This window comes from Tupaia chinensis, unplaced genomic scaffold, assembly GCF_000334495.1.
Source record: "Tupaia chinensis unplaced genomic scaffold, TupChi_1.0 Scaffold000062_1, whole genome shotgun sequence".
In the NCBI taxonomy this organism is placed as follows: Eukaryota; Metazoa; Chordata; class Mammalia; order Scandentia; family Tupaiidae; genus Tupaia; species Tupaia belangeri.
Window position 1 is genome coordinate 4,667,006 of NW_006159520.1, and position 18,610 is coordinate 4,685,615.

General features: G+C 36.9%; 1 protein-coding gene across 1 annotated transcript in view; it reads left to right on the forward strand.

Moving 5' to 3' along the window:
• The window catches only part of SPRED1 (sprouty related EVH1 domain containing 1), a 127,863-nt gene extending 109,784 nt beyond the window's left edge, over positions 1–18,079 (forward strand). Inside the window, exons 5-7 of the mRNA XM_006141714.3 lie at positions 1,633–1,791; positions 9,982–10,083; positions 13,316–18,079. Coding sequence (XP_006141776.1) covers positions 1,633–1,791; positions 9,982–10,083; positions 13,316–13,966 — 912 coding nt within the window. The 3' untranslated portion in view covers positions 13,967–18,079. The remainder of the gene's footprint in view (positions 1–1,632; positions 1,792–9,981; positions 10,084–13,315) is intronic.
• Positions 18,080–18,610: the final 531 nt, after the last annotated feature.

An 18,610-nucleotide genomic window follows, 5' to 3' on the forward strand; every position in this document is an offset into this window, starting at 1 on the left:
AGAACATTGACGGGATGGGGAAGTGTGGTGTTATAGGTTGAAGATATTTTGATCAACGGGACTGGGGAGAAATGTTCACATATTGAAATGCTCACATTGTAAGCCAAACAATGCGATTGAATGTATATACAAAAATAAATAAATTTAAAAAGAATCTTGGTTTATTTTATGAATTATATTGACTGTTTTTAGTAGCACCAACAAAAGAAGAGGTTTTTTTAAATTATTTTATTTAACTTTATTTATTATTATCATCATTATTATTTTCGAGTTTGATCAGAGAGAGAGAGAAGTGAGAAAGCAAGGCACCAGGTCTGAGACTTGAACCATGGTCGGCCATGTGGGAGTCCAGCACCTTTAACCACCATGCCACTTGCCGGCCCCACAAGAGTTTTATTAGTCTTTTTATTTAAAAAGAAAAGCTTAAGAAGGTTTAAACCCTTGAAATTGCTAACCTTAGGTTGATTATTCTGAATTATTTCAGAGTGAGCCTGTGGAAATATTTCAGCCATTTTTACTTGGCTATCACGTTCTCTTCTCAAATAATTGTGCAGTAATGGAAGGGATGACAACAAATAGTCATTCTATTTCTTTGAAAAGCTAAATGTAGGAGCCAGTAGGTGGCATGGAAATTATGGCACTAGACTTCCACATGTCCAATTATGATTCAAGTCCTAGACCTCACTGCTTGTTTTCTCCCTTTCTCTCTTTCTGGTGAGCACATGTGCACTATAGGAAATTAAATAAAATCTAAATAATTATTTGATTAAAAAAAAAACTAGGTGTCACAAAACCCTTTCAGGACTTTATGTTTTGTAATGAGCTAAATTTCACTGAACATTTATTTTATAGAAATTAGTATTTGCGATGTTTTAAAAGCAAGTCTTGAATGGCTGTAATTAAGTATATCTTTCTTCTTTTAATCCATTGTATCAACAGCACAGTCCTTGATATACATACTTTTTTTGTTTAAAATAAGTCATATTGATTTGTGTTTTCTTCCTAGTAATTTCTTTATTTTCTATTTGCATATTATCACTTTTACTATATTTATAACTTTAACTACATATCTCTTCCACATGACATGGGTAACCTTCAGAATCTTCCTAGGTTGTTAGCAATAAGAAAACCCATTTTGTTCATAGAGTTGTGGGTTTTTTTTTTGGAGAGGTTTTCACTATAGGGCGCGTGCACTCGCCAGACAGACAGAGACATAGAGACAGAAAGTGAGAAATCACCCCCCAGGGGGGATGGTCACGCCACAATCCCTTCCCCTCCATTTTTCTCCTGGGCTCTTGGGCACGCACGCACACGCGCCCGGCGTGAGTTCTAACACCGGGTCCGGGTCGCGAACTGCAGTTGACTACGTGGGAGTCCAGCGACATAGCCATTAAGCTAACTGCTGGTTCCGGTGGTTTTTGTTTGTTTGTTTGTTTGTTTGTTATTTTGAAATTCCATATTATTTTGACACAGCTCCCTGATGATGTAATATATGTAATCATTTGTACTCGTCATATAATCATGGGAATTGCCATTCATAGTGACAGTGGTGGTATAAACTTAAGTATCTTATTTCGTTATTGTTTGTTTGTTTAATTCTGGCAACTAATGAGTTGAGGTTATTTCCATTAGGCAATTGAAGAGGATACTTCTAGCTCTCTAGTGAAAAGTCATCTTTTCCACCAAGAGACGGTTGTTACCAGCGAGCCTTATAGAAGCTCAAGTATAAGACCTTCTCCCTTTGAAGATCTGAATGCCAGAAGAGTCTACTTACAAAGCCAAGCCAATCAGGTGAGAAGACAAATACTTTTCATCCTGTTATTTGCATTTATAGAAATTGGGTATGTTACAGAGGGTCATTAGGACCATCTGTCCTTTACCAGACAAAATAAACAAACAAAAAAATGAATATGGTCTATAATTAAATCAGATCTAGAGAGAGAGAATAAACATATAAATTATAGTACTTGAACCATAAATTTCACTTTAAATTTTCTATGGCTCAAGTGAAAGGGGACATGTGTTATGTTTTCATTATACAGAAGGAAAGGGCAACTTTTTAAGAGGCAAAAGTTCTTAAACCTTACTATACAAGAAACTTCTCATTTCAGAGATAATTATTAAAAATGTCCTCAGCAGGGACCAGCAGGAGGCGTAATGGTAAACATTGCTAGACTCTCACATGGTCAACTGCAGTAGGAGTCCTGGACTCAGTGACTTGAAACTCACTGGGTGCATGTGCTTGCATGCCGAAAATCATGAGAGGAGAAGGGATTGCAGCATGGCCATCCCCCTGGGGGGTGATTGATCGCTTTCTTTCTCTCTGTCTCTCCAGCAAACACACACATCCTATAACAAAATTCTCTCAAAGAATAAAATAAAAAAGGCCTCAGCAAACATATCTGTGGTAAATACACTGACTGACATGTATCAGAATGCTCCTTATAACTTTTCTTAGAAACTGCAAATGTACTCCTAAATCAACACACTGAAAAGTTCCCACTGGATATTATGTATACAGCTTTCTAATGGTTCTAGCCAAGATGATCTAAAAATTAAACCTTAGTTTTAGGACATAACCTTGTTTCAGGTACTCAAATTTACCAGATCTTTTAGAAGACCATTAACTGTGATTCTCTTAGTGACATTAACAGATGTTTTTATTGTTGTTAAATAAGCATCTGTAATTTTTTTTTTTTTTGGAGAGGTTTTTGCTATAGGGCATGTGCGCTCGCCAAAAAGACAGAGAGACAGAAAGCAAGAAATCACCACCCACCACCACTACCAGGGGGGATGGCAATGCTGCAGTCCCTTCTCCTCCATTCTCCTCTCAGGATCTTGGGCAAGCATGCACACTCATCCACCGTGAGTTTAAACCGCTGGGTCCAGGACTCAAACCGCGGTCGACTACATGGGAGTCCAGCAACATAGCCATTACGCTAACTGCTGGTCCCAGCATCTGTAATTTTTAATATGTCTTTTACTTTTCACAATTTGGGTGTTTTTTATATAAAATCTCTCTTTTAAATTATATATAGTTGGGTTTTGTTTAGTCCCAGTCTTTTTCTTTGGTATATTTTGCCCTTTTTTTTTTTTAATTTGTCAAAGGGTGCTGTCATCAGAGAGACAAGGAGAAAGGGAGAAAGCACACCCAGAGGGGCATGGTTATGCCAGTCCCTTCTTTCATTTATCCAGTCTGTTGGGATTTGGAACATACATGCACACATACTTAGTTCCTGCCAGGACAGGATTGAACCATTCTGTTGGTCATGTGTGATCTGGCTCCCTTAACCACCAGGCCATGGGGCTTGCTTATCCATTACTTTTATTGCAGTAATATTCTACCTGCCCATTGATTCTGGTTCCTTTTTGTTCCTCACTTTGTTTATTTAAATATATGTAATGGAGCCAGCAGGTGGTGTGGTGATTCAGGCACTGGACTGAACAAGTCCTAGACCTGGCTTGCTCTCTGACTCTTTCCTGCTCCCATCTCTCTCTGGTGAGCACATGTGCTCTATAGCAATTTTTAAAAATATATAATAATAACAAAATTAAATTAATAACTTTTTAAAAAGAAACATTTAATTACTTGCTGTTCCTCCTTGTTTAGCTTTAGTAGTATGGTCATTCAGTATTTTTAGTGGTTATCTTAGAGATTACAAATGTATGATTGACTCTTTAGAACCTAACCCTAAATTTTATATATATGCGCGCGCGTGTGTGTATCCAATTCCAGGACAATGCACAGATATATAATGCCAACTCTACTTGCCTCTCTTTTATCTTTTGTGTGATTGTCACAATTTTAATTCTCTTTCATGTGTGTCTGTAAAATTTAAAATCTTACAAAGTATTCTAATCAACAATTATTTGATTAGATTTATTCCCTATTTATTTTTTATGTTCTTCAATTTCTTACTGCCATATTCTCATCTAGAACCATTTCCTGTTTATGGCTGTTGACAAATCTGTTTTTAGCTGAAGATTATGATTTATTTAAGTTAGAAACAGATTGTGAAAGACTTCCGGCCTTTATATTTCACTGAATCTGATCATTAGGGTTTGTTGATCTTTATCATGACTCTTACCTACTATGTGCTAGCTACTGTTTTTTGTTTTTGTTTGTTTGCTTTTTTGAGAGAGATTTTTGTTATAGGGTTATAGGGTATGTATGCTCATTAAAGAGACAGAAACAGAAAGTGAGAAATCACACCCACTGGGGATGGCCATGCTGCAATCCCTTCTCTATTCTCTTATGATTCTGGGTGCACATGCCAGGTATGAGCTTCAAGCCTTTAAGTCTGTGCCTCAAACCAGGGTTGACCACATGGGAGTTCAGCATCTTAACCACTGTGCCACCTGCTGGCCCCATTGTTTAGGTGTTTTCCTTACAGTAACCCATTTTACTTTTCACGTCAACCACAATTACAGTGCTTCATCTTAGATCTGTAATTTATAAATGTTATCTAGATTTATTATGAAATTTTATAAAAAATTGAAGAAAAATCATGTTAAGTTAGTATAAGGTGGAAGAATTAATTGAAACCCAGTTTTACTTTGAGCAAATTAACAGCAAGAATAAAAGCTGAAAGTAATCTGTATGCCCTCTCCAGAGATAATTGAGATATCAGAACAACATAAATGGAATCACAGTTGCGTGTAAAACTTCCAGGCTTCCTAGGAAATAGGGTAGTTGAGTGCAGAGAGGTCCAGTTTAACACTATTAAATACAAGATACATTCCAGCATATTGGGTGGTGGGCAGAAATACTCATCCCAGGGGAGGAGAGAGTCCAGGTTATATATAGGCGGTCACTGATTCATAGAGTAGAAAGAGCACTCGGCAAGTGGACACAGAGTTACAGTTGACATCATTCTGCATCCCAGGCACTTGCCATTAATTTGGCCTATCTTTGGCTGACCAAACTGTAAATGAAGTTGGGTGAGTAGTGCTTGTCATTGTCTCACCTGCAGAAGAGCCTGACACAAGGGTATCTGTGTGTTTAGGATCAGGCTAGGGAACATAGTGAGACCCTCTCTCTTTAAAGAAGCAAAAGAACTGAAAGGGATTCTTTTGATTGATGATGAGTGGGAGGAAAAAAAAACTGAACTCATCTCCCCAAATGGCAGTAATGGTAGTAGTGGGGCAGTTGAAGAATGTACACTGTGTAGAAAAGTCCAGAATGATACTACATTGCAGAGAGAGACGTCAGCACTTGGCTAACAGCACTTAGCTTTGGGGTGGGCTACTGATTTCCAGCTGCTTTACTTTCTGGCGGTGTAGCCTTGGGCATATGACTCAGCCTCTTTTTCCTTAATATCTTCATCTGTAAATTGGTATCATCATCTACCTTCTAAAATTGTTATGGAGACAGAATGATTAACTGTGATTTATATAACACTTAGAAAAAATGTTTTGTTAAGCAATTAAAACAGAACTACTAATCTCTTATCTCCAGGATTGACATGACATAGAGAAAAAAGGGTATTTTATGAATTTGCATATACTTAGCAACACATTTGCTATTTCAAAATCGGTGGAATTCTTAGGTCCAGCAGGTGGTGTGGTGGTTAAGGTGGTGGACTCCCACATGGCCAACTATGGTTCAAGTCCTGGAGTCAGTGGTTTGAAAATCATACCAGGCATATGTGCATTCACACCCAAAATCCCAAGATGGGAATGGAAGAGAAGAGATTGTGGTATGGCCATCCACCCTGGGGGAGCAGTTTCTCACTTTCCCTCTCTCTGTCTCCAGCAAGTGAATGTGCCCTATGGCAAAAAAAAAAAAAAAGAAAAAAAAAAAAAAAGAAAAAAAAAAAAAAACTTAAAAAAAAAAAACAGAAAGAAAGAAAATTAAAATACTAATTAATTAATTAAAAAGGAAAAAGAAAACTACACCAGGTGCATATATGTCCAAAATTCCAAGAGGAGAATGGAAGGAAAGGGATTGCAGCATAGCCATGCCTCCCAGGAGGGTGAAGGGGTAATTTTCACTTTCCCTTTCTCTCTCCTCAACAAGTGCATGTGCCCTTTGGCAAAAATCTGAGTGTGAAAAATAGTTGTTATTCTCAGTTTAATAGGAGTTAGAATAGGATAATTTTTTTTTAAAGCTGCAGTAGACAGGCCAGTAGGTGGCATAGTGGTTAAGGTGCTTGAATCCGACATGACTGATCACAGTTCACGTCCCAGACCTGGAAGCTTATTTTCTCACTTTCCCTCAATCTCGCTCCATCTCTCTCTGGTCTATATAAAAATAATAAATAAGTGGCCAGCAAGTGGCATGGTGATTAGGGGCGCTGGACTCCCACATAGCCGACTACAGTTCAAGTCCCAGACCTGGCGGCTTGCTTTCCCACTTGCCCTCTCTCTTTCACCCTGTCCCTCTCTGGTCAAACTAAAATAAATAAATAAAGTTAAATCAAATAATTCTTTTAAAAATAATAATAATAATAGAAAATAAATCTAGGGCCAGCAGGTGGTATGGTGGTTAGGGGGTGCTAGAATCCCATAAGGCTGACCACAGTGCAAGTCCTAGACCTGGTGGCTTGCTTTCTCACTTTCTCTCTTTCTCTCTTTCTCTCTCACTCTGGTCAGATTTAAATAACAAACGAACAGTTGAATAAAATAATTCTTTAAAAAAATAAATCTGGTCAAATTTAAAACAAATGAAATTTTTTAAAAAGCTGCATTAGATGTAACTATATACTTAGTAAATATTACAGAAGTTTCTACAGGACTAAAGCACATTTGCACTCACAGTACTGTTAGGTTTGTGTATCTGTTGTCATTTGGTTGTGATTCAGAAGACCTCACAGGATGAATTTCCCACAGTATGGAATATGGCCCTCAGCTTTGAGCAAATTAATAGCAAAAATAAAAGCTGAAAGTAATCTGTATGCCCACTCCAAGCACATCAGAAAGCTTACTTCGGTACTAAAATGAAGTCATCTTTCAGAGATTTTTTAAAAATCTAATTATTTTTAAAAAGGGTAAAAACCACAATCTAAAATTTAAACCATCATGAGTATTATAGTGCTGGCAGTGACTTGTTTAGCACATTCTCCATATAAAATTGGTCTTCATGAGATACTAGATCCTCACTAGAAGCTAGCCGGGCAGGTGTAAATGCTCAATAGTGTAATTATATGCTTTGAATATTTAATTGCATTCAACTGGGATGGCTTGATGGTTTTTTTCTACAGCCAAGGAACAGTCTTGGTGAAGGACTGGACTACTGCCTTACAGAACTATGAAAAATGCTAAGATTTTTATCCTTACTTGTAAGCTAGTAAGTTAACCCATCAGTTATTTTAATTTTTGCTATAGGGCTTGTGCACAAGAATTTAGTCATACCCATTAATATGATAACATCCCTTTATTTAGTTATATTATCTCTCTACACAGTCTCTTTATGAAAAGGTACTGGACTTCTGTTACAAGATTTATTTCTTTGTACCTTTTTAAATTTCATCTGTTGGGACCAGCAGATGGCATAATGGTTACATTGTTGACCTCCCACATGGCAGACCACGGTTTGAGTCCCAGACCCCGAGGCTTCTGCTGGGTGTGTGTGCATGCATGCCCAAGATCATAAGAGGAGAACAGCCGAAAAGGGATTGCTGCATGTCCATCCCACTCCCCCGGGAGTGATTTATTGCTTTTTTTCTGTCTCTCCAGTGAATGTAGGTGACCTACAGCAAAAATCTCTCTTAAAAAAAATAAATCGTTTGTTACCAATTTTGATGAAGTATCTCCCATGGCGTTTTCAGCTGATAAATTCAAAGCAGTAGCCCCAGATTTCCAGGGAATCCAAAAACAGTAGTTAATCAGGATATTTCTTAGAACATCTGTGTTTTATACGTTTAAAACGTCAGCATTATCCATTTGTCTTAGGGATTGTGTGGGAGAACTAATATTTAGAGACTTTATTGACTTAGGTAGTTTTCTAAGTATGTGTTAAAATGGTGTGTGTTTAACTTTCTAATGACCCTGACTGACTTCAGGAATGGGGGAGGATCATGGCATGGAGATCCAGTTAAGAGATTCTGTTTCCCTCACTTGAAGGAAATAAGTGAATAAGCTTTTTGAAATAGCAAAAAAGTGAGCATTTTACTTTTTAAAATAGATTTCAGGAATATATATATTCAGGAATATGTATATACACACACGTATATATGTATATGTGTGTGTGTGTGTGTGTCAAAATTCCCTCACTATTTTTCTACAATCTTCTAGGACTTTATTTTTGTTGGGTATTTTTTTGTTTGTTTGCTTTGTTTGTTTTTAAGGGAGATTTTTACTGTAGGGTGCCTGTGCTGGCCAGACACAGAGAGAAAGAGAGAGAGAAATAACACTCCAGAGGGGCTGTGGCCATACTCCCTTCTCCTCCATCCTCCTTCCAGGATTTTGAGTATGCATGAACTCATGCCTGGCATGAATTTCAAGCCACAGGGTCCAGGACTCAAACTATGGTTAGCCATGTGGGAGTCCATTGCCTTAACTACTATACCACCTGCTGGCCCTTGTTTTTGTTTTTTGAGGGTTTTGTTTTTTGTTTTTTGTTTTTTACTTGAGCAAATGCTTTGCTTATTTTGCATTTACTTCAGATTGTTTCCTTCATAAAGACTGCCCAAGCCATTTAATTTATAGTGATTCCTACTCACATTAATTTCTAAATTCTTATTACATATTCCACTTATAAACAAAAGTGTTCATAATGTATCATTAAGTGCACAAAGCAAAACATAGTATAAAAAGTTCCATTTGTATTTAAAATATTTTAAATCTACATATATGCACGTGTGTCTATGAAAACTTGAAGGAACACACTAAAATTTTTGTATAATAGATAATTCAAGATTGAGACTGAAGGTCTAAATAAGATTAAAAAAATTTTACTATACAACAGTGAGATTTGGATCAAAATGTTCCCAAAAAAACAAAGAAGAAGAAAACAAGATTCCCAAAGTGTTGATAATTATTGAAACTAGGTTATAGACATGGTTATTCATTATATTAGTTTCTTTGTATATGCTTGAACTTCTTCTTTATAAAAAATTTAAGAATTGAACATAAACAAATTTTAATTGTAATCTAGCCCTGAAATGGACTTCGCAGTTGAGAATGCTAATACATATATCAGGACAATAAATGTCTCTGCTTTTTTTTAGATATCATTTACATAAATATAAAATTATCCTTTTAGAGCATACAATTTGTTGGCTTTAATATATTCACAAGATTGTACAACCATTACTACTATCAAATTCCAGGACTTTTTTTTTTTTTCTTTTTTCTTTTTTTTTTTTTTGAGAGAGGTTTTTGCTATAGGGCGCATGCCGCTCGCCAGACAGACAGCGAGAAATCACCTCCCCCCCCCCAGAGGGGATGGCCATGCCGCAATCCCTTTTCCTCCATTCTCCTCTTGGGATCTTGGGCACACATGCACACGCACCCGGAGTGAGTTTAAGCCACCGGGTCTGGAACTCAAACCGCGGTCGACTATGTGAGAGTCCAGCGACATAGCCATTACACTAACTGCTAGTTCCTCCAGGACATTTTTATCACCTCAAAAAAACCCATTTCTACTAGTAGTCTTTGCCCCTACCCTCTGTCCTCTGGTCCTTGATGACTATTATTGTGACATATAGGACTATATTATTTCTTTTTATAGTCAAGTAATATTCCACTGTGTGGATCTGCCACATTTATTTATCTAGTGATTAGTTGATGACTAGGTTGTTTCTACTATTTTTTTTTCTTTTGGCTATATATTACTTCTTAAATTTGTGATGTATCATAAAAAACATAAGTTTTTTTTAAGGGAGAAATGATGACTCAATGCTTTTTATTCAAACCATTATGAAAAATGTCACTACCGATAAATCGTCATTAAGTTTTGAAATCTACCTTGTATATAGTCTTATTAAAAGTAAGAAATTCATTCTTTCGACACTTAAGTAGAAATTGTTTGTACTTTAGATAACATTTGGTCAACCAGGCTTAGACATTCAGAGCAGAAATATGGAATATGTTCAGCGGCAAATATCCAAGGAATGTGGAAGCCTAAAGTCTCAAAATAAGGTAAGTAATGTTAGTTTATCTTCTGATAATGAATATAACTAATTAGCAATATAGATGAAATTTTTCAGCATATCTAATTCGCTATGTAGTTAAATCAGTCAGTGTATAAATTTGCTACATATATGCTTATAAATGTTTTTACTTAACATAAACTCTATCCAAATTTATTATTTATTTCGGGGGGGGGGCTGCTATAACTGTATTTATCACCAGAAAGGACCAGTGAGAATTGTATATTGATAATTTAATAGACTGTGTCTGTCACAGCATCTTTAGCACAGACCTGGAATTTTTTTTAGCCCTAATTCCAAATATCTGGAGGTTAGAAGTTTGTCTCAACCTGGATCCAGTGCTTACTTGTAGACTAATCTCTGGGACTAGAACTAGACTAGAACTAGGACATACATATAAATTTGACTGCTAGAAGCTCATCTTTGGGGTAATGGGAAGGGACAAAGACTTAATTTTGCTCCTTGGCCTCAATGACTACAATTACACAAAAGATTTAGGAAGAGAAAAAGAGAGTAATTGGACAGACAGTTGGTTCCAGGGGTAGGGGTGTGTTTTTTGTTATTTATCAGAGAATTTTCAGGTGGCCAAGCCATAAACATGTATATCCTTATTAGTTGCTAGGACTTCGATAACAAATAGCACAGACTGGTATTAAGCAACATGGCTTCAACAACAGAGATTTATTTTCTTTTCGTTCTCGAGGCTGGAAGTCCAAGATTGGCAGGTTTGGTTCCTTCTGTGGCCTTTCTGCATGGCTTGTCAACAGCAACCTTCTCACTGTGCCCTTATAAGGTCTTTCCTCCTGAGATACATCCATCTTGTAACTAGGTGTGTGTCCAAATTTCCTGTTATAAAGATGCAGATTGGATTAAGGCCTACCGTAGGCCCCATTTCAACTTTGCTACCTCCTTAAAAGCTTTGTTTCCAAATACAGTCTCATTCTGAGTTACAGGGAGTCAGGAACTTAATACATGAATTTGAGGAGGACACAATTTAGTCCATAAATTCCAGTATCCTTATCTTAACCCATTTCAGCATCAGCCTTTAAAACTCGGATCTTATCTAAATACCATCTCGGTCAAATTGGGTGGGACTTGAGGTATGTCTCATCTTGGGGTACAGTTCCTCTCTAGTTGTGAGCCCATAAACCTAGACAAGTGTCTGTCTCTAAAATAAAATAATAGAAAAGGCATTTGAGAAACTGAAAAGAAGGAGGATATCACAGGTCCCAATCAAGTCTAAATCCTAACAGGGAAAATTCCGTTAGCTTTTGAGATGAATCCTCTTTGGCTTGATGCTCCTTTTCTGGGCCCCCCAGAGTGACACTCTCACTGCCTTGGCCCTAGGTGTCAGCATCACTCCCAAGACTGTAGGCTGCTATCGCAGGTGCACTGACGCTGAGGACTTGGTTCTGTCCTCTGGAACCAAGGAGGAGACAGCCCTGAATTCAGGATCATTCTTCCCTTTTCTTGAAAGAAAACACATGATCATAACCATATGGTTCTCTTAGCCAATCCCAGAAGTCTGACAGATGTCCTTCATTTCATCGTGTCTTTGTCCCAAGTTGTCAGCACTTTACCACATAATAGTCCAGACACACCTTTGGTATACTCTCCAGAACACACTTTCTTAATTTTTACAGTGCTTAACAAGTCCTTCCTTAACTTCTTGCTCTTGCATTACACTGTCAGAAGCAGTGAGAAGAAACTAGACCACACCTTCAACTCTTTGCTTTGAAATCTCCTTCGTTAAATATCTGTTTATCATTCACAAGTTTTACCTTCCAGAAGCCACTAGAACATAATTCAGACAGGTTCTGTGCTACTTGTTAACAAGAATCACATTTCTTCCAGTGTCCAGTAACATGTTCACTTCCATCTGAGGCTTCACTGGAAACACCTTCACATTGCCTTCATATGGTACCAAGTTTCTTCAAAGCTCTTTCTGACCTTCATCCTAAATCTTTTCAGCCCCTATATTCTCCAGTTCCAAAGCCTCTTCAGATTTTTAAATGTTTCTTATGGTCACACCCCACTTCTATTTGTTTGGTTTTTTGTCAGTGGATGTATGTGCTTACTGGAGAGAAACAGAGTAGGGGTCGGGGGGGAAGCACCCCCTATGGGAACGGTCACACTGCAGTCCTCTCCTCCATCTCTCTCTCCTTTCAGGATTTCAGGCACACACACACTCAACCCAGCGTATTCTCAAGCCTCTGGTCTAAGACATGAGCCGTACTTTTCTCCACGTGGGATTCAGCTGTCTTAATCATCAGGCCACAGGCTAGCCCCTGTATTTTTATTTTTCAGAAGTGCTCTTTAAGTTTCTTTCTTCCATGAGTAACAGAGAGAAAAAGAGATAGCAGCTCCACCAGAGTCTTTTAAAGAGATTGTTGCCTTAGGGTGTGTGCGCTCACCAGAGAGAGACAGAGAGAAAGTGAAAAATCACTACTACCACCCCCCCAGAGAGGATGGTCACAATATGATCCCTTCTCCTCCTAAGATCTTGGGGGCACACACACATACCCAGCATGAGTTTCAAGTCACCAGGTCCAGGACTTGAACCACAGTCGGCCATGTGGGAGTCCAATGACATAACTGCTATGCCATCTGCTGGACCCTCAACAGGGTCTTGATGCTGTGATCCAGCCTCAGCTTCAGCCAGCCCTGGTACTTGGGCTTATAAGCATCCCCCTTCCCCATGCTCAGTGTCAGGTTGAACCAGAGCCTCCTCGTGTAAATCAGCATCACACAGAATTGGGCTTTCCCACGTGCCACCCTCTGGCCATCTACTTCTGTATTGATCCAGGTTCTCCAGAGAAACAGAGCCAACAAGGTGGCTGTATGGGGCGAGGGTTTCAAGGAATTGACTTGTGCCTCAGTATAGTTCACATTCAAAATCTGCAGGCTGTCTCATCAGGCCAGAGATCCAGGGAAGAGCTGTAGTTGGGACCAAAGGCAGAAACCCTTCTGTTCCGGGAGATGATCAGTCTTTGCTCTGTTCAGGCTTTAAACTGATTCCAGTGGGGTCCACCAACCTCATGGGAAGTACTGGGCTTTGCTCATAGCCCACCAGTTAAGATGTTGATCTCATCTGAAAAACATATCACAGAAACATTCAGAATAACGTCTGGACAAATATCTGGGCATTGTGGCCCCACCAGGTTGACACATAAATTAACCATCATAATTTTTGCTGGAGTTTTCATTTCTTTCCTTCTTAGGTCCCTTTGAAATCGATCAGGCATGTCAGCTTTCAAGATGAGGATGAGATTGTCAGAATAAATCCTCGTGATATCTTGATACGCCGCTATGCAGACTACAGACATCCTGACATGTGGAAAAATGACTTGGAGAGAGATGACACTGACTCCAGTATTCACTTTTCTAAACCAGACAGTAAAAAATCAGAATATCTGTACTCTTGTGGGGATGAGACTAAGTTAAGTTCACTCAAAGACTCTGTGGTATTTAAAACACAGCCTTCCTCATTAAAATTTAAGAAGTCAAAACGAAGAAAAGAGGATGGGGAACGTTCTCGCTGCGTGTACTGCCAGGAACGGTTTAATCATGAAGAAAATGGCAGGGGGAAATGCCAGGATGCTCCAGACCCTATTAAAAGATGCATATATCAAGTTAGTTGCATGCTCTGTGCAGAGAGCATGTTGTATCATTGTATGTCAGACTCCGAGGGTGATTTTTCTGATCCCTGTTCATGTGACACTAGCGATGACAAGTTTTGCTTACGATGGTTAGCCCTGGTAGCTTTGTCTTTCATTGTCCCATGTATGTGCTGCTATGTCCCTTTGAGAATGTGCCATCGCTGTGGTGAGGCGTGTGGGTGTTGTGGCGGGAAACATAAAGCTGCCGGATGAAATGATCCAGGGCCAAAATGAGCTTAAAACCTTTGTTTCCAGGAATTAGCTAACTTGGAGTTGTGGAAGCTTTTGGCAAGCAATACGGAACCTTGCCTGGTATCTTTGGGGCCACACGTGGAGGAAGCAGAACTCGGTTCCTGGCATTTCACAAATGCTAGCCATGCCTAACTTTTTCCCTTGAGTGCATGGCGTGTTTTGTTACAGGTTGTAGAGTATTTGCAGAAAGAAACTATTTCTGGCTATTGGCTATAAAAAGTCAGCGTAAAATATGATCCAACTAAAAGAGATTAATTTTTGGCATTTTTGTATATTTATGCATTAGGTGATGGGACTTTTCAAGGTTTGAATTCATTAGGACACAAACTAAAAATAAAAGTGCATTAGGGGACAGTTGATTTCAGTATAAGAAAAGTTAACACTTGGGAATTATAAGAAGTAAAACAAGTGCAACTAAATCATGTATTAGTTGTTTTTTGAAAGCAGTTTTATCTATAAATAACAAATGTTTATATTTAACTAAATGTAAGGTACGAATTATTACATATTAAGCTTTCTTCCCCCTCCTAGTTCTGAAGTAGATATACATGTATCTACTGTCACATTCCATATATTTTGAATATTTAACTCATCTAGTTAATAACACTTTTATTCCATGTGAATGATTTCCTCATTTCTCCTTGGCTACAGTTTATATTGAGTTATATCTGTACATTCTGGTAATCTAAAATCCTTAAAATTATTCTAATAGCCTTGAGTGACCAACTTTTTTTTAAAGCACAGATGTACTTGTCTAATGTTCTGATGGGAACGTAACACTTATTTTTATATGAAAAGTCTGGGCAAACAGTATAGAAAAAAATGACTTTTTTTAGGTTTTTTTTGTCGTCGTTTTGTTTTGTTTTGTTTTTGTGGTATTCAACCAGCAAGTTGTTTTCTTTCAGAGTTTCATCCTTTAAAAAAAAACATACTGCATTTACAAATGATTTACAAGGCAAAAAAGTATAACTGGATAGGTAGTATAAAACAGTTTCCTCTTTAAAATTTCCATTTATCATCCTACTAAACCAGAATATGTTCAGCTGTGTTACTAACTTTTTAGTTTAATCCTCAATGCTTATTATTATTCACCTAACCGATCATTTTTCTCAGTTGCATTTTTATTTAAACTGGCCAAAAGGATTATTTTATGTTAAAATGTGTGCTAAACTATCCCAGTAAAGTATTTAATCCAATGTTGTGAATGAAATCTTGTACATATAAATTTATTTCTTTTTCAGAGCATTGTATGAGCGGATGTTTACTTTAGAAAGTAGTTGGGTAAATGTTCCAACAAACAAGGTACCTTGGGGTCAGATTTTCTTTTTATAAGTGTTACATTAAAACTCTAACCAAGTAAGGGGTTCTTTCAGAATGTTCCCTTTGAGGAATAAGGTTGAGAATTGTGCCTTTTTTTAATGGCTTGAAGTTTCAGAAGTGATAAAAATTAAAATCACACTACCATTCAAAGCTTATTTTCTATGCAGGTTTTTAGATGTCATTTATGTATTATCCTTTCACGTATCACACTTTAGCACGTGTTAGCTTTTTTCTTTTGCCCCAGATAAACTGAAAGATGTATATAACACTATCTGTCTGTAAAATACTTTTTTTTTAAGAAAGCATTTATATTTATATGACAGCTTGAACTGACAACATTGTGTATATAGATCATCTTGAAGTATTATTTCACATTGAAAAGAAGAAAAATATATTGATAACTATAGATGTTATGAAGAAGAGGTTATTTCTAGTTTTGTACTAAAAATCAATTGGATGAACTAAATCCAAAACATCACTCTGTAGCAGCAGTTTTAAGTCTTATTTTTACTGTTTATATATTTGGGATGCTGCTACACAGATGATCTTCAACCCTGAAGTTTTCAGCTACACTTGGTTTCCTAAAATAGACTGTTAACTTTCAAAATTCCTTTTTATTGGTGAAATGGAAATACTGGTTTTCCTTGTGAATGAATTTCCATATTTGTAAGTGCTGAGTTTATAAATTCAGGTTTGAGCAAGGTGTGAATAACTGAAGAAAATAACTTGCTGGCTATATAGGAAAATGCTGTGGAAATGAACTGTGTATATACTTCTGGGAAGAACAAATATAATCATTTCTTCTGTTATGCACTAATCAGTATAGTGCAACTCCTGGTTCTGTACTGTATTTTATATGCAACATATATGCTTTAATATTTTAATGTTTGTGCATTAATATTTTCAATTTGTTTAACCACTTTGCTGCTAAGATTTTGCCGTCCCGTCCCCATTTTTCCCTTCACAATTTTAAACAAGTTTCTTCATTAAAAACTATGGCGATATAATGGTTTTTATTTTACCTTGGATCTTTATAGTTAACATACCCAGTTTCCAAATCAGTTTAGAAGACTAACTGATAAATGTAATGTTATCTGAGTCCCTGTGTGGAATTTTTCTCTTGGTAAATTAGAATTCTTACATGAAAACAATTGGATAGTTTAAATCTCTGATTCTTAACATGTGTATAGTTAGATTCAGGAACATTTTCTTGTTCTCTATACAGATTTGGCACTGCCAATTGGATTTTTCTCTAAAACATTTCTGTTTTTAATCTGATAGTATAAATAGAGGCTGAACAAAACTGCTTCATTAATCATTAATATTGAAAATGAAATCATTTAGATGGCATGACAAGAAAGACTTCAGTCTGATGAGCTTATTTTGTTCAGAACAGATACTTGTAAAATGATGCTTCTCCTGACCATTGATTTCTGTAGAAATATGTGATGTGGCACTTCAGCACCACCTACTGGACAGTTTCCAGATCAGAGACAGGAGAGGGCTGTCACAGTAAGGAGGGCTCCTTGCTACCACCAGGAAAGGGCTATTTATGAATGGCCACCTCTTCCTGGGGAAACCGGGAGGAAGAAATTGCTCAGAGGAACTATAAAGTGATTCTTTTCTATAATGTGTCTTGTTGCTCACTGAAAGATTTTAAGCACTTTTTCTTACATATCCTGTTTTAAAATATTTATTGATATTTGGAACTGGCAAGTCAGATTTAATGGATGAACTAAGGCATTTATGGAACCAGTTCCTTTAACTCGCAAAAGCCATTACCAAAATGGTATTCTTGTTTTTCCTCCCATTGCCAGTCAGGGAGAACTATAAAAAAATAAATAAACATAATCACCTGTATTGTATCATGACAGCTTCAAAAAGTGTGTGTATATTTCTGAGATGATGGGGGCAGGGGTTAAAATTTAATGGGAAAAACTTGAAACTACCTATTTTCACTGATTATTCAGCAGTGCCTAAAATGAGCTTTCGAAGTAATATGAATGCACTTTCAATTCATGTGTACAGTGCCATTTGCTATCTTGGGTAAGTCTTGCTCTTTCTTTTCTTTTTCCTCCCCTTTTCTCTTTTACTTAAATGTCACAGAGATGTTTCTTAACATCCATGTAAGTCTCCACAGTCCAGGAAACACATACTTTGCTCCAGATGGGCAATGTGGACAATTTTAAGGATGTTTCTTTTGTTGAAATTTATTTTAGGTTTTGTGATTACACTTGGAAATACGTGTTTAAGATTGGGTTTTTTCATTGTAACCCAAAGGTGCATTAAGCAAATGTAACTTTTTTTATATAAAATTTTGAAAACATTAGTTACCTGAAAAACACAGATTTCTCACTAAATATTCTTGATTTGACCTCTGTGGTCACATTTCTAAGTATAAAGGAAAGCACTAGAAACTTGCATTATTGTTGCACTTGAAAAAAAAATCAGTCCATATATCATTACAATAGTAGCATCAAGTGTTTTGCCATCAATCAAGTATTAAAAAAATTTTTTTTACAAATAGCAGGAGGTGACTTATATTACACCCCTCCCCCCCAAAAAAAAGGGCTTTAGGGTACTGTTTGCCTAGCAGCCAGGTGGTTACAAAATTTTCACATGCTTTGGTACACTGATAAATGTTAGCCATTGTTCCTAAAAGCTTCTTAAATTGCATAAGTTGTTTTAAACTTTTTCAAGAATAATCTAGTTGAAAAGCTTTGTATTAAAGATACACATAGATTTTTTTGTGAACATTTCCAGTGTGTAGTGTCATTTACTTTCTATTCTTGACCTCAAAAGTGCCTCACTTGTATATGATTTCCATTAAGAGCTTAACTGCATTCTTTCTAATAAGCAATGAAAAATTGTTTAACTCATGTCATAATGTATTGCCTCAGATGAGTTGACTCGCTTGATCGTTTTGAGTATATAATGTAAATATGCATATATAAGTTTGTAACCGTTTTTGTTACATCATACCCATGTAATTGGACATATCAGATACCATAAGAATTTGTTTTAATGTCCCCCCCAACTCCTGGAATTATCTGATTAAACCTATCATGAAATATAAAAGGACTTCTTCTTACTCTTCTAGAGCATATCACCTTAGTTACGAAAGATAATAATTACTAGAGAAGAAAGTACTAGTAATTTGGAAGCATTTGATCTTTCGTTAGTTCCATTCTTGACTTCTTTTTTTTTTTAACTGAAAATTCACATGTAGTGTTTTTTGGTGACTTATTCATACTTGTTTTTCATCCAGTCTCCCCCCCCCCTCGG